This window comes from Coffea arabica, chromosome 2e, assembly GCF_036785885.1.
Source record: "Coffea arabica cultivar ET-39 chromosome 2e, Coffea Arabica ET-39 HiFi, whole genome shotgun sequence".
In the NCBI taxonomy this organism is placed as follows: Eukaryota; Viridiplantae; Streptophyta; class Magnoliopsida; order Gentianales; family Rubiaceae; genus Coffea; species Coffea arabica.
The window spans coordinates 9593555-9607632 of NC_092313.1; the positions used below are offsets into that span (position 1 = coordinate 9593555).

Below are 14078 nucleotides of genomic sequence, written 5' to 3' on the forward strand. Positions count from 1 at the left end.
GCTACATTTAACCCCCAAACCACTTTGTCGAGTGCTCTAGTCCTGTTTGTCACGCAAGTTTTTTGCCAAGTTTGTCTGCTACAAGTTTTTTAAAAACTTTAACTACAGTAATCTCAAAAAAATTTTCAAAATTTTTAATCTATATATTTCAAAATTTTTTAAAAACTTCTACAGTAAGCTATAGTAAAGTTTTAGACAAACATCCAAAAAACTTACTTGCCAAACGGGACAGTGGTCCTCTTAAATTCTGTCGGCTTTTATTTTAAGTTTGTCTCTCTTTATAAGATAGTACCTTGGAACCCTTTGCCCTTCTCAAGCTGTATATTTCCCCTAATGCTTTAAGAGGAGTCAAAGAAATCATGGCTTCAACACAAAATCGATTGAAAATAATTGATTGGCTCAACTAATCTCAATCACTCTTTTGTCACAGGTTCTACCCTTGATTATAGCTGTTACATTGTGGCTTATCTTTTGTGCAATCGAGTAAATTTATGTTCAAAGGTCCCATTCACTAATCAAGCCTCATTTTTGCACCATCTTGTTCCCCCAGTGACTAGATTCATTAGGTACTCGAGTCCTAAGACGAATTATTCCTATAATTAACTCTCATATGTTTTTCCAAATTTCTTTTCTTTTTTTAGGTTAAAAGAAAACTATAAACCTTATCAGATAGAAAAGGAGAGAAGTTGAAAATTGAGTAAAGAATCTCCTGGCAACATGATTAGTATTCCTACTAAATGAGTTGAGTTTGAGAACACGAAGCCCCTTGTGAATTGCAATCCCACCTTGCTAGAGCCCAGAACAGTTTTAGGAGCCCAAAACTGTTCTAAGCCCAAAAATCTCCACCAATGAGAAATCCTATTAGCCCACATAGCCTCCAACCAATCAGCAACCAGAATCCACGTATATTCCGACTTAAGAAGCTAGTGGACTCGACTGCCATGCTCTTCAATCTTAATTCCGCAGCAATGGAGGCGAGTGGTCGTCGTCCTCGTCTTCTTCTGCAAATCTGCCTAATTTTCTCAACGTTAATATTAACCTTCTTCTCTCCGGTCGTCAGATCGTCATCGACGCTGGACCTTCAGATTCTCAGTGCCGAGCGTAGAGTAAGTTCCAATTCTCTTCTACTGTAGTACATTTTGCATCATGAAATGTAAAAAGCTGCTTAACTAGTGATCACATTTCATTTTCTTTTGATGATTTATGTTTACCTTGATCAATTTTACTCTGCATATAAATTTATCTGGTTAGATTTTCCTTGGAAAGACTTTTGTAGTGTGTTGTGAATTGTAACTCTGCTTGAATTTTGATTTTGATTGATTGACGCAGGTTGACTTGAGTTCGCATATAATTAGGGTTTCCTTGACGCTTAAGGTACTGATTTTCTCATTTCCTATTTTCAATCTACCTTTTGGCTTATGTTCGCTGAACAAGTTATTGCAATGCTCATGGATGATAACATGAAACAATGGTGGTTATTTGTCTCCTGTATATTTTGAACCAATCTCGCGGTAAATATGGTTTGGTTTAGATTGCTTAACATCAATCTATAAAAGTACTTCAAAGATTTAAACTTTTTGAAAATATTGTTTGGTGTGACCTAAAATTTCGTTAGAAAATTGGTGTAGATCAAACCGCTCGGCATTGCATTTTATATATTGACATCAATTCTTCAATGAGGCAATCCATTCCTAGATGTATATACATTTTTTATGGAATTAGCTGGTGATTTGAGGCTTGAGGGTGTGGATTTCAGCTATTAAAAGCTCAAATTCTGAATTTTCCTGGTTTAAAGTGCGGGCTTCATTGTCCCTGTAAATTCCCAATGTATTCACTAGCTCCCTCAGAAAAGGAAAGAAGATGGAACTTAAGTATTGAGTAGTTGTTGTGAAGTTGGGCTGTATAATGATTCACTCTTTCAAAAATTACAGATTCAGTTATACATTGTGAGTGCCTTTGGGTTCTGCTTTTTCATGTTTATCTGTGATTTTTTACCTTTAGGTTGAAAATGTTGGCACATCTCCAGCTTCTGAAATTCTTCTTGCCTTCTCACCTGCACAAGTTGATCATTTAGCATGGATTAAAGCAGGAGCCCTTGTCGGGAAGAAGAGGAAGAAATCTTCACTGCCGCTTGATGTAAAACCAAGCAACATACTGGATGGTCCAAATGGAACTAAATACTACTCTGTATTTTTTACCAGCCAACTTGGGAGTGGTGAATCTGTATCCCTAGAAGTACTTTATGTGTTGACTCATTCTCTTGAGCCTTTTCCTGTAGAGATAAGCCAATCCGAGTCTCAGTTGGTTTATTTCCGTGACAGTGCAGTGATACTGTCACCTTACCATATTAAAAGTCAGGAAACATCTTTTAGGACACCAACTAACAAAGTTGAATCATTCTCCAGAGTGGAACCAACTGACCGCTCTGGAACAGAACTAAAATATGGACCGTATGAGGAGCGCCCTTCTTACTCGTACAGTCCTGTAATTATTCATTTTGAGAATAATAATCCATTTGCTGTTGTTGAGGAGCTTGTTCGTGAAATTGAAATATCCCACTGGGGAAATCTTCAGATAACTGACCATTATAAATTGGCACATGCTGGTGCTCGACAAAAAGGTGGCTTTTCAAGGTGTGTTGATGACTATTTAAGGAAGCATTTAATATTTCTCATAGGATATAAGTTTGGACCATTGGATCGCTCTTTTCTTTAGAAAATGAATTTTGTGATGAAGCATGCTAGTAACTTTGCCAATTATTGTTGATCAGAAGGTCAACAATTGGATCTTTCATACCCATGTCCATCAAGTTATTTGATTTAGTGATGTTTGAGAAAAATTATTGCTTTTTATTCATTTTTATAGGAACTCATGATTTTTATATGCCTATACAAACATTGGCTGCAGAATTGAGAAGAACTTAGTTTTATAATGTTGAAAATGCAAGAGTATGGTTCCTGTGATTTATAAGAGTTGAAATTACTTGACTTATGTAGACATTTATGAGGTTACCTTTATGCTGGTAGTTGTAGATTTTCTCTTTCTCATTTTCATCCTTATGTTCTAAAGATTCTTTTGGTGGCAGGGTTGAATATCAATCTAAGCAACCTTTTGGTGGTTCAGCTTCATTTAAGCATCTTTTGGCAGAGCTGCCCCCAAGGGTTCACTCTGTCTACTATAGGGATGATATAGGGAATATTTCGTCATCACGATTACGGATAGGTGCTAAGAAGGTTTTTCCCTTATCATTCTCCTTCCTGCTTCTTCTGTTCTTCACAAGAACTTTATTATATTTGTTGAGTCACTTTCATTTGTCTTTTACCAAACCTTTTCAATCTTTGGCTTTGAAATGTGCTTACAGAGAGCAATTCAGAGATGGCTCAAGTGGGAATAGTGGGATTTATGGTGTCTGTATAAAGAATATCTCTTATTAGATTTGACATTTTCTGAAAATATTTTCAACGTTGAAACTTTGTGTATGATTAATATCTGGTTTCTACTTTCTCTGCAGTCATGCATATTTGAGCAAATGTGAGGAATTTCTTGCATATGATCAGTAGATAACTATTCAGCTTAGCATCTGATTATAGAGTGAGTTCCACTCTGCATTAATTGAAGAACCAGCAGAAAAAAACCTTGAACAGACAGCATGAAATTGTTTGTTTTATCATGCATCAGGAGTCGTTGCTAATTCCAAGGAAAAAAATTCTTGTACACACTCATTTATGTAGATATAGACACTCCACATGCATATACAAATTCATGTGAACGCATTGAATGCTTGGCTTTCATCTATGCAGTCAGAGCTGTTAATAGAGCCTCGCTATCCTCTATTTGGAGGCTGGAAAGCAACTTTTGTCATTGGATATGGGGTGCCAGTACATGATTATCTTTTTGAGTCAGCTGATGGTTCACGTTACCTGAGTTACAGTTTTGGATGCCCCCTTGCTGAGACTGTAGTGGACAAGTTAACTATAAAAGTAGGTGGCATTTATGGAATTATATTTTAGAGAAAGACATTTGCTTTGGTATTATTTTGGGTCATGCAGGTAGTGACGTCATTTTATTCAGGTAGTGCTGCCTGAGGGATCAGAAGACCCTTCTGCAGTGATTCCTTTTCAAGTGGAACAAAGGCTGGAGGTAAAAGTCAATGCTGATTGAAAATTTAGCCCTTATATCATTGAGATATAGTTATTTGTTTTATCATTACTGCATGTGAAAATGAAGTAGGGAGAAGATGTTTTCAAACTGGAAGTCATCCATGAGAATATTCTGTTTTAAATCGGAATGAGCGTAATGCCAATCAAAAGGATCTTGCATCATCCTTTGTGCATGTAATAGCAGCTTTATATTTGCCAGTGGAGCTTAGTAAACTAGGCAATCAATGCTTGTAATTATGCTCTTTTTGCCAAGCACGTATGGTGCTCAATAGCTTTTACTAACTAGGGCTGGTGAATATATTTTTTGAGGTATTTTCTGTTGGTTGGTCACTTGATTAAGCTAAATTGCTTATCTAATTGTTTCACTTTGGCACGCCTGCATATGACATTTCATTTGGGTAGATTAACCAAACAGGACTGCACCATAAGTGGAACAACCGAAATTTGTTCTTTTTTTTTTATTTTGGTTTGTAGCATAATTTAGAAATTGTCCATTATTACCTAAACTTTTAACTTATGTTGCAACCCGCAATTGTCAAATTCATCACTTTTCCAGTTATAACTTTGGCAAAGCATTCAGATGCTAGATTGTCTACTAAAATACCTATATATGTCAATTGCAGAAGAAGCACTCCTACCTTGATGTTGTGGGAAGGACTGTGTTGGTTCTGGAGAAGAAAAATGTAGTTCCTGATCATAACTCTCCTTTCCAGGTGAATATCTATGGGACTTTTGTAAAACTGCTCCATTAGCTAAGAATAATAGGTTCTCACGGATGGTCCATGTTCAAGAAACATGAGAGGTAAGTTATATATCATCAATGAAATCCTTCAGCAAGCCAAATCATTATACATCTACCATTAACTAAGAGATTGTGTGCTACATCGAACATACAATTTGGGCATCTGTTACTTTTATTTCATAGATTTCATTTTTTATTAGTTGAATTTTATGCTATCTGGTGTTCAACACTTTCCTTAGGGTAGCCATTAGCGGATTAACTCTAGTTGGTGCTATGACTCATGTAATTGCTATAAATTCTCATGTAATTGCTATAAATTCTCTTTTTTAGCTTGCTCATTCAGAATTTTCTAGCTTTTTTTTCCCACAATTCTGGTGTTTCAATTTCCAAAAACTATTTGTCCATTCAGAGATCAAAATGCCTGTTCTTGCAGCCAGAAAGGAAAATGATGCTAGCTATTTTGAATCTATGCTGAAATGCTATGTTAAAGCAGTTAATAGTGAAAGCATTTAATTTCAATTGAGAAAATCATTCCTCTGTTTTTATTCCTTATTTTCTCTGTGCAGTATAGCTTTTTTTTTCCTTAATTTTTTTTTGGAGGGAGTTTCAGCTGTAATTAGTCCCAATTCTGTCTGATTAATGCTTCAAAATTGCTGCTAAAACCAAGTTTCTTTACGCAGGTCCATTACAAGTTCAATCCAGTATTCATGCTTGCAGAGCCATTGATGCTAGTTTTGGGCTTTTTCCTCCTCTTTGTTGCCAGCATTGCTTACCTGCACATGGACATCGCAATACGCAAATCTTGATGGTAATAGACAAGTGCTATTGGAGTTTATAATTACATTCTGCTTTTCTTCTTAATACATAATTGACATATATTTTTTCCGATGTTTGAAGCTTTAGCTCAACCTTCAGTCAATGATTTTGAAGGCAGCTATCTGTCACATTTAGAAGACATTTTTGCAGTTAAAGGTCAACACATGAACCCCTCTCATTCTGTCAGAAGAAAAAAAACGCACAAAGATTGTCATGCAATTCTCTGCCACTGGCAAAATGAGTGAGGGTTTTCACATGTTTTAGCTTCCGCATGATTATGTAGATCACGTTACAGCCGAGGTGCAGATTAATCTTTAGTAGAGTTTTTTGCTTGAAGTGGAATGTATCAACTGATTTTATGTTATAGCGTAAGGTTACGGAAAAGGATATTACGATGATCAACTACCCTTAATTGGTTATTTGGGTTTGAATTGCTGCTGCATAAATAGGCCTGGAATGAAAGCGTGCACATGCATGTTTGGCTGTAAACGGCGAGGCTAGAAGTGTTGCTGCACAGATATATATGTTTGCTGTCCGCATGCGTGTGCGCGCATGCATGGATGGTTGCAACAGAGAAACTGGGCCTTAGGATTGATGAAAGTGCCGAAACTCTTTAGTGTTGGGTTGAGATTTGTTGCCTTGGGAGTGCTGCTTAAGATGGGTTGGATGGTAGTATTTGTTTAGCCGCGTCGGATATCCAAACTTCATGCATAAAATCTTGCTGATCTTAAAGCAAAGTAAGGTTCCGTTTGATAAAACTGAATCTGAATTTTAAGTATTGAAAAGAAATATATGAATGTCTGAATTTTAATATTAAATCTATTTATATTATTTGATAAACATTTATAATTGAATGTTTAATAAGTTAAATTTGATAAATTTAAATTTGTCCTTGTATCTTTTCATCCAAAAAAAGAAATAGAACCTATGATTTTATTAGCTAAAAATGTTAGGTACGAAAATGATAATATTTATTTTTAAACCAAATTAATATAAAAGATGAAATATATTATATGAGGAGTATGGAGAAGATGTGAAAATCATTCAAAAGGGAGAAAAAAGAAATAGAAAATCATTAGATAGAGAATATTATATTGTTTAATTAGATAAGAGTTTTAAACAAAATTAATAAATAATGGTAGATTTGGTAGATAAGATAAGGTAGTTGAAATAATTCTATTGATTTTTATCAGAATTAAGCATTCAGTTAGGATTCTTGTGCTGAAAAAAATACACATAAGTTCAGTACTACTTAATAAGTTCAGCAAATGGATTTTTATTTATCAAACATTTAAACTATCTGAATATCTGAAAAAATTCAGATTCAACACTTTTTTATATTATCAAACAGACCCTAAGCCGTTCCTTTAACTACCTTGTAAATTACGCTTGCAAGCATCTCTTATCATTTGGGAAAAAAAAAAAAAATTACGCTTGGAAGCGCGGCTTGACTACGCTGAAATTTCTTGATGGAAAACCGATAATAACGATGTTCAAAACGTTGGAAACGCTGAAAATATAACAATTTCATGGGTAATGGCATAAAGGTCCCTTAACGTGCAAAGCAAGCAATAGGATTATGTGTGATGCATTCAAATTTCAGCTCCGCACTTGTACGCGCATTTTGCTGCCTGAAATTGTTGTCCTACGCATATGAAATATATTAATTTGCTGGTTCTTAAAAAAGATGAAAGAAGAAGACAATTTGCTGGCTCTTGTAACTTGAAAGCTTGTTCTCGTTAATTATTTTAACTGATTATAGATTTTGATTTTTAATAATTAATTTTGTGATGTTCTTTTTTTTTTGTGTTTAGATTATTAATTTCTTAATAATAAAAAAGTTGAAATTCATCAATCAAAATATAACTTTTGTTTCTGATTCTAATTATTTTCTATAATCACTTTTCATAATTAGATTTTACAAAATCTAAAGAACCGAGAACAAATCCCATGTACGTGCATGGTTTGTTTGGATTGCTTCATATTTCCCCAATTTTATTTGCTTACTCATCTTTACAATTTCCAATACACCTTTTTATCTTCCCAATATCTTTTTATCTCACATACATCACATCACAAAAAGTGCTACAGTAAAAATATCCCAAATAACTTACAATCCAAACAGACGTATATGTCAAACTGTTCGCGTAGTGGACCATTACACACTGAATTCATTTAATTACCATTCTGCTCGTTAGAGAGCAGTAACTGATACGCAATTTTTTTGTAATTTTTTATTTTTTATTTGGTGAACAGGTTGAACTTTTGCTTTTAGTTTGACGGAAATTATTATCATGAGAAAAATCCAAGAAGAAAGCAGTTAGCACACGAAATCTTTTTTTTTTCCTTTTTAATGCTCTACTAAAAGAATCACTGAGAAATGAAAACAGAACTAGAAGAAAGATGGCATAATAACGATACTAGACACTAATTATCCCATGCCCTCGATTTTTCTTTGCACAATTGGGCATAAATAAAGAAGAATATAGATCTAAAAAAAAAAAAAGAAAAGTAAATAGCCAGTTTATATTCCTACTTGCAGCCAAAAAAAAAAAATGCAATACAGGGAGAAATTTTTCTAGTCTTTAATTTCCCATATTCATATCTAAGTAGTAGAAGTGCCTGTCTGGTTGTTGATTCCCTCGTGCCTTCCCTCCGCCAGCACCACACAACACGAGATGAGCAAACAAACCTAAGGGCTGAAATTTTGATGTGGACTAAGTATATTCATTTGTTGTTGTTGGCGTCATTGAAGCATCTGTCTGAAGTTGACCAAGACTTCTTGATTTAAATACAGGATTCAACTTGACTAACTGGATCAGGTCTGGTAAGATTTTTCTGTCAATCTCAGAATTGAACCGCGATTCTGAGGGGATTGAATGGGTGTTTTGACGACGCTATGTTTTATTTTTCGATGACGAAATTAGTGTTGATGAAGTGTTCTTCATTGAGGCTCAAGTTCAACAAGGATTACGCAGCTCTCAACTAATCCAAGTCCTATCTTGTTTACTCGTCTAGGCAGGTGCTACATGCATTTGGAAGTCTGAATGCTTCTATGTTACGTTTTCTGAATCAAAGCAAAAATATTCTATTGTGTGTACTATTTCAACAGGTTTTTGTACAAAACACTACTAATTGCACCCTTGAAGTTTTGCGAAAATCAACGAAGGGTTTGGTTTATCCCTATATATTTTTCATTGGTTTTGACTTCTTGTACAATGACATGCAGAGAAACAAAGAGCGGGTTAGATTAGGGGTGCAATCGAATCGAGTCGAGTCGAATTTAAGTACTGCACTTCTCAAATTCAACTAGAGTTAAAAAATTGGGAATCAATCTCAAACTCGAACTTATTGAGCTCTTGAAAGTCGATCTCGAACTCTTTGATTTTATTTCGTCTTTTTCAAACTTGAGCTTGGACTCATGCAAATCGAGTTCAGTCGACCTTAATTGAGTCTAATTGAGTTTAAAAAATATATAAATTTATACTTTATATAATTTTAAATAAGGAACAACATAGATACTTCATATTAATAAATTATACATATATATATATATGTGCGTGCGTGCGTGCGTGAAGGTTGATTGAATTCGATTATATGTAACGAGCTTTCTAGTTTCATATATTAAGCTCGAATTTGAACTCAAACAACTTGCGTTTAAACTCGATGAATTTTGACCAAGCAAACTCGCAAATTACTTGTTTGAGTTCAACTCCTTTGTGGTTTGGGTACTGAAATCAGGTAATGGCCCATGAACAAATAGGAGGACAAAAGGTTGAATTCTTCGGAAAAGTTAGGGATGGACCTTATCTCATAGATCCATTTTGACTTCTATTATGTTGACGTTGACGTCCTTCAAATCTTTCATTTTTCTTGTATTTTAGGTGAATGTCCATACTTTTAATTAAAACCAACCATTTCTCACAATTTTTCTTACATGAATTTTTCACAACTGCTGTATATAGCTCCAGACAGCAGAATAGTTGAATTCAACTTCCATTTTTCAATGTAGCTTTCTTGAATGTAATTAAATCCCACATGCCCAACATTAATGTTCACAGCCCTATCAATTTTTCTGCTCATAAAATCATCGAGCAATCTCCCAAAAGACCATCATATCTACCATGTACATGCTAGCTATCATAAACTTTTTCGTTTTAACATTTCAATCATCATTATTCATTAAGAATATGCACTTTCTACTTATGCTAATATGCTTCTTTTTCCCTTTACTTCATATCTCGTGCCTTGGATACGAGAGAGAGATCGTTTTGGGACTTTTGGTGGGGAGGGGAACCATCAAAAATGCGTTAGGTAAATTATGCAACATAGAATCCTAGGATTGGCTGTTTATCACAATCAAGGTGGGTTCTGGATGAACAAGAAAGCAATAGGAATATTTAACAGTCTTTTGTTTGTTTTATATGTTGTAGGGCAAAGGGCATGACTAAATGATTAGGCAAGGTTGGAACTTGGGGAAAAGTTTTTACTATCTTAATAATTAAAAGGGCTCTTGTCAAAATGGTCAATCCATATCACAACGAGTGCAGTAGGCAGATTACTGGTCGTCTTGGCATCCTTTCTTTAGTTAGGCAATTGGTGGAAATTAATTCTTTTTCTGGTTTGGTCCTTAATCCACGTACACTCTATAGCTTTTTAGGTGGGTGGAAAACTTACTTCCTGTTTGGATTGCCATTTTCTGCTAGAAAATTGTGTCGTTTTCCGTGATCACATTTCCCTATTACCTTTTTCCCTCACATACATCAGATCGCTACAGTAATTTTTCCATGGAAAATGACGGAAAATGCAATCCAAACGAGGCCAATTAAACGTACAGATTAAGATTACTAGGCGTAAACTTATTTACCTTAACCTTGTCTACTTATCACTGGGCTAAATAACTCATTGGTAGGAAGAATATATATATAGAGTAGTAATAAGTCATCACACTTTATAATAATAATAATAATCTAAAAGGGGCGATTAATTTCGGATTGCATTAATTAAGCTGCTTTCTGGCGGTTTAGCATGCCTTCCTTCTTAAGTTAATCCCAATAGAATAAATTCTCATCGCTACCCATTTAATAATTGAGTTTGTTTAGCAATGCAATGAAACCTATAATCTCACTCGAGACTCGAGAGAGAACCTATATTACCAGGTGAGGATTAAAAACAGTGCAAAAACAGGAAGCTATTTAATTTTAGGCAGATGCCTGCCATTCTAACTTAAAAGTCTAGGGTGATTAGATAGTGTGCAGTACTAAATCTGGCTATACCTACTTTCAGTCTTTCACATCTCTTTGTATGACCATTATGCGTACAAAGTCAAACGCACAGAAGCTACGTTGCAAGGATCGACTAAGAATTTTTGTAGGCAAATAATTGGAAGAGTTCTTCGTTTGAGCCATGGAATTTTTTTTTTTTACACTTGGTATTTGTCTACGCTATCCTATTTTAGGGGATCCAACTGAACCTATGAAAAAACTAACAGGGATTGGTATGAAAAAACTAACGGCAAGACATTTGCTTATTAACCTTATCCCAGAAGACACCCTCAAAAGTCGGCAACTCTTGAGGAGCTCCCAGGGACTAATAAACCCAAACCCAACCCCCCCAGAAACCGATGTGGGATGGAAACCCCACAGGGGCAAGCTAGTAGGGCCGCCCGACTACCCAATTCCTCTAGACCCCAGTATAACTCCCCTGCGTGTCCCCAACGTTTGTCTTTTTACCGAAACGGCAAGACTTTTGCTTATTAAGCTTATCCCAGAAGACACCTCAAAAGCCGGCAACTCTTGAGGAGCTCCCAGGGACTAATAAACCCAAACCCAACCCCCCCAGAAACCGATGTGGGATGGAAACCCACGGGGGTTTTCATTGCCTATTTGCATGGCTTGTGTATGAAAAGTTGCAGTCAGACAAAGAAGCTAATTAGAGGAGTCATGTGAAAAATATATGCATTTTTTAAAGCTGTTTACAGTCAACATTTGTTTTTTTTTCTTCTTCTTCTTGCTTTTTGTCGATCAAGAGATACCATGCATTGGAACTTCAAAAGAGATTTTGTCCCCTTTGGAAGGGGAAGATAGATAAATGCTTGCTTAGTTGTAATTGGTTAATAACTAGAGGTCAGTAGTGCAATCAGTAGTTCTCCTGGACATAGAAAATCATCATGTTCAATATATGAAAGTTATTTTAACTACGATAATGTCAATAAAGAAAACATGTCTTTTTTCTGCAGAAAAGAAAACATGTCTTTTGCGAATTAATAAAGAAGAATACATATCTCTTTAAGAAACCATTTTTATTGAAGACCACATATCAGAAGTAAAACCACGCGAAGTCATCCCTCAAATCTTTTCAACTTTATGCATGCTCAACTCAAGGAGATCAAGATCACACCTGCTTCTGGCTGGCAATTAGCAAATGCCTGTTTTTTTTTTTTTTTTGACAAACGGGCAAATGCCTAATAGTTTCCTTCTTTCTTTATTGATTAGTGGCTCTTTATTTTATCTTAGTAGTTTATTAGACTCTTGGCATTGTACCAATTATTGTGTGTTTTAGAATGTCCTGTCCTATGTGATTCAGTTTGGCCACTTATCCTTGTTTTCTATACGCGTTATGGCTACTGGAGAGATTGAAAAGGTACAATTAGAGCCAAATTATTCAATTCAAGAAAATATGGATATTATAATAATAAGCTCTTTAATCCCAAAATGGCTCAAAGATTCAAAATTTTGTAAATATTTATTTTACTTGTATCATAAATATGTTTTTTTCAACACTCTTTTTTTTTTTATCTTAATTTTCAATCATCTCATATATATAACCCATCACAAAAACTCACTATAGTAGTATAATTCTGAGAAATTTTTCAAACAATCCCCTATCCAAACACTTGGTAAGAAATCCATATGATTTGGTGCTTAAAGTTATTATCACTGCCAACAACTGCGAGCATGCATGTTTGTGCATGGCTCGTGGCCTAACCTAACCATATATAGGGATTGCTCTTGTTCATGCTACCACTGAAAAAAAAAAAAAAGGGAAGAGAAACATCTGCACAAATACTCACTACTGCTTCTGTGGTAACTTTCATGGGCCTGCTTCCTCAGCAATTAACATGATGAAATGAGTTGCACGAGAAAGACAGAGAGAGAGATATATATAATGAAAAGAACAGGAGAGAGCCAGAAAGGAGAAAAATTTTGATTAAGGTTTGACCATGTAAAAAGGTCGAATGGAAGGAGTGGCAGATAAGCACTGCCCGCCTTGATTTTGGCAATCTTTGGAAGGAACGAGGAATCATTACTAATGAAATGAATGGGGTACCAACCACTTGGAAGTTGGAACTCTCCGCAGCCTAAACAACAATCAAAATTTTTCATTCTATGTCAAAATCCGAAACTCCCTTTTTCATTTCAGTCTACCCTTTGGGTTCTTCGGCCAATTTTATCCTATATGTTTCTGAATTTCCCTTCCTAATTCTAGCCAAAAATATGCCTTAAAGAATAAACAGATTTTTCAATTTTGCTTAGTAGTAGTATATGATTAGATTTATTTGAAAGCAGCAACATCATCGCCACCCCACAATGTATCCTACTCGTAGCATTATTTTATGTTAAGCCACTTCTTTTTCTAAAAAGGTCGACCAGTCACTTCAAATAGCATCAAATTTCCGAAAGTCTTCTAGAATTACCAGTTTGTCCTCTGCATTTACATGTAGTTATATTTGGCAATGAGAATAAGCAAAAACAATTGCATTATGTTCCAATAACTCTATTCTATCCGTAATGAGGATTACTAAGGAAGGAAACATATTATTATGTTTAAGAAATTCCCCTTTGTTGCTTAATGTAGCTCGTCTTATCATGGACTTTAGGGATCACATTCTTTATAGAAGTGAATTATATTTGTCAACAATTGAGAATATTCGTTTGTTCATTGCACAAGTACCACATCAATTAATTCCGTAAAAGAAAAAGAGAAAAAAAAAAGCAGCACCGTATTAATTAATTATCTAAAATATGAAAGTAATGCTAGCTACTAAGAAAATAACAGTGCTTGCTCCTTCTTTTGGCCAATTAATGGCTTATAAGATTGAAATTCCTTGCAAGTTTGAATGCTCTAAAAGAAAAAAAAAAAGAAAAAAGAAACGTGAACCTTAATTAACTAGTAAACATTTTGCGCTTATTTCATATCTTAATGTACAAATAAATGTTAACAGGTGCAAAAGTACTAATGTGACTTAATTTTGTACAATTGGTCCCTTCATTTGATTACCTTTTTTTTTTTTTAATGGAGGTGACATTTCTTCTTCTTTTTTTTCCCCCATTTGGTGCAACATTTATCAGGGACAAGAT

General features: G+C 34.9%; 1 protein-coding gene across 2 annotated transcripts; it reads left to right on the forward strand.

Moving 5' to 3' along the window:
• The first annotated feature begins 906 nt into the window (after positions 1–906).
• On the forward strand, positions 907–6149 carry LOC113725806 (dolichyl-diphosphooligosaccharide--protein glycosyltransferase subunit 1B). 2 transcript variants are annotated; one of them, XM_072078798.1, is made up of 9 exons: positions 907–1106; positions 1330–1374; positions 2002–2633; positions 3086–3233; positions 3801–3980; positions 4072–4140; positions 4784–4873; positions 5583–5710; positions 5800–6149. In XM_072078798.1, exons 1-8 carry the CDS (start codon positions 942–944, stop codon positions 5706–5708), a joined length of 1455 nt encoding a protein of 484 aa, XP_071934899.1. In that variant the 5' UTR covers positions 907–941; the 3' UTR covers positions 5709–5710; positions 5800–6149. The 2 variants fall into 2 exon arrangements, with proteins under 2 accessions (XP_071934899.1, XP_027104970.2); XM_027249169.2 differs by having other exon boundaries at positions 909–1106; positions 5806–5956.
• The last annotated feature ends 7929 nt before the right edge of the window (positions 6150–14078 follow it).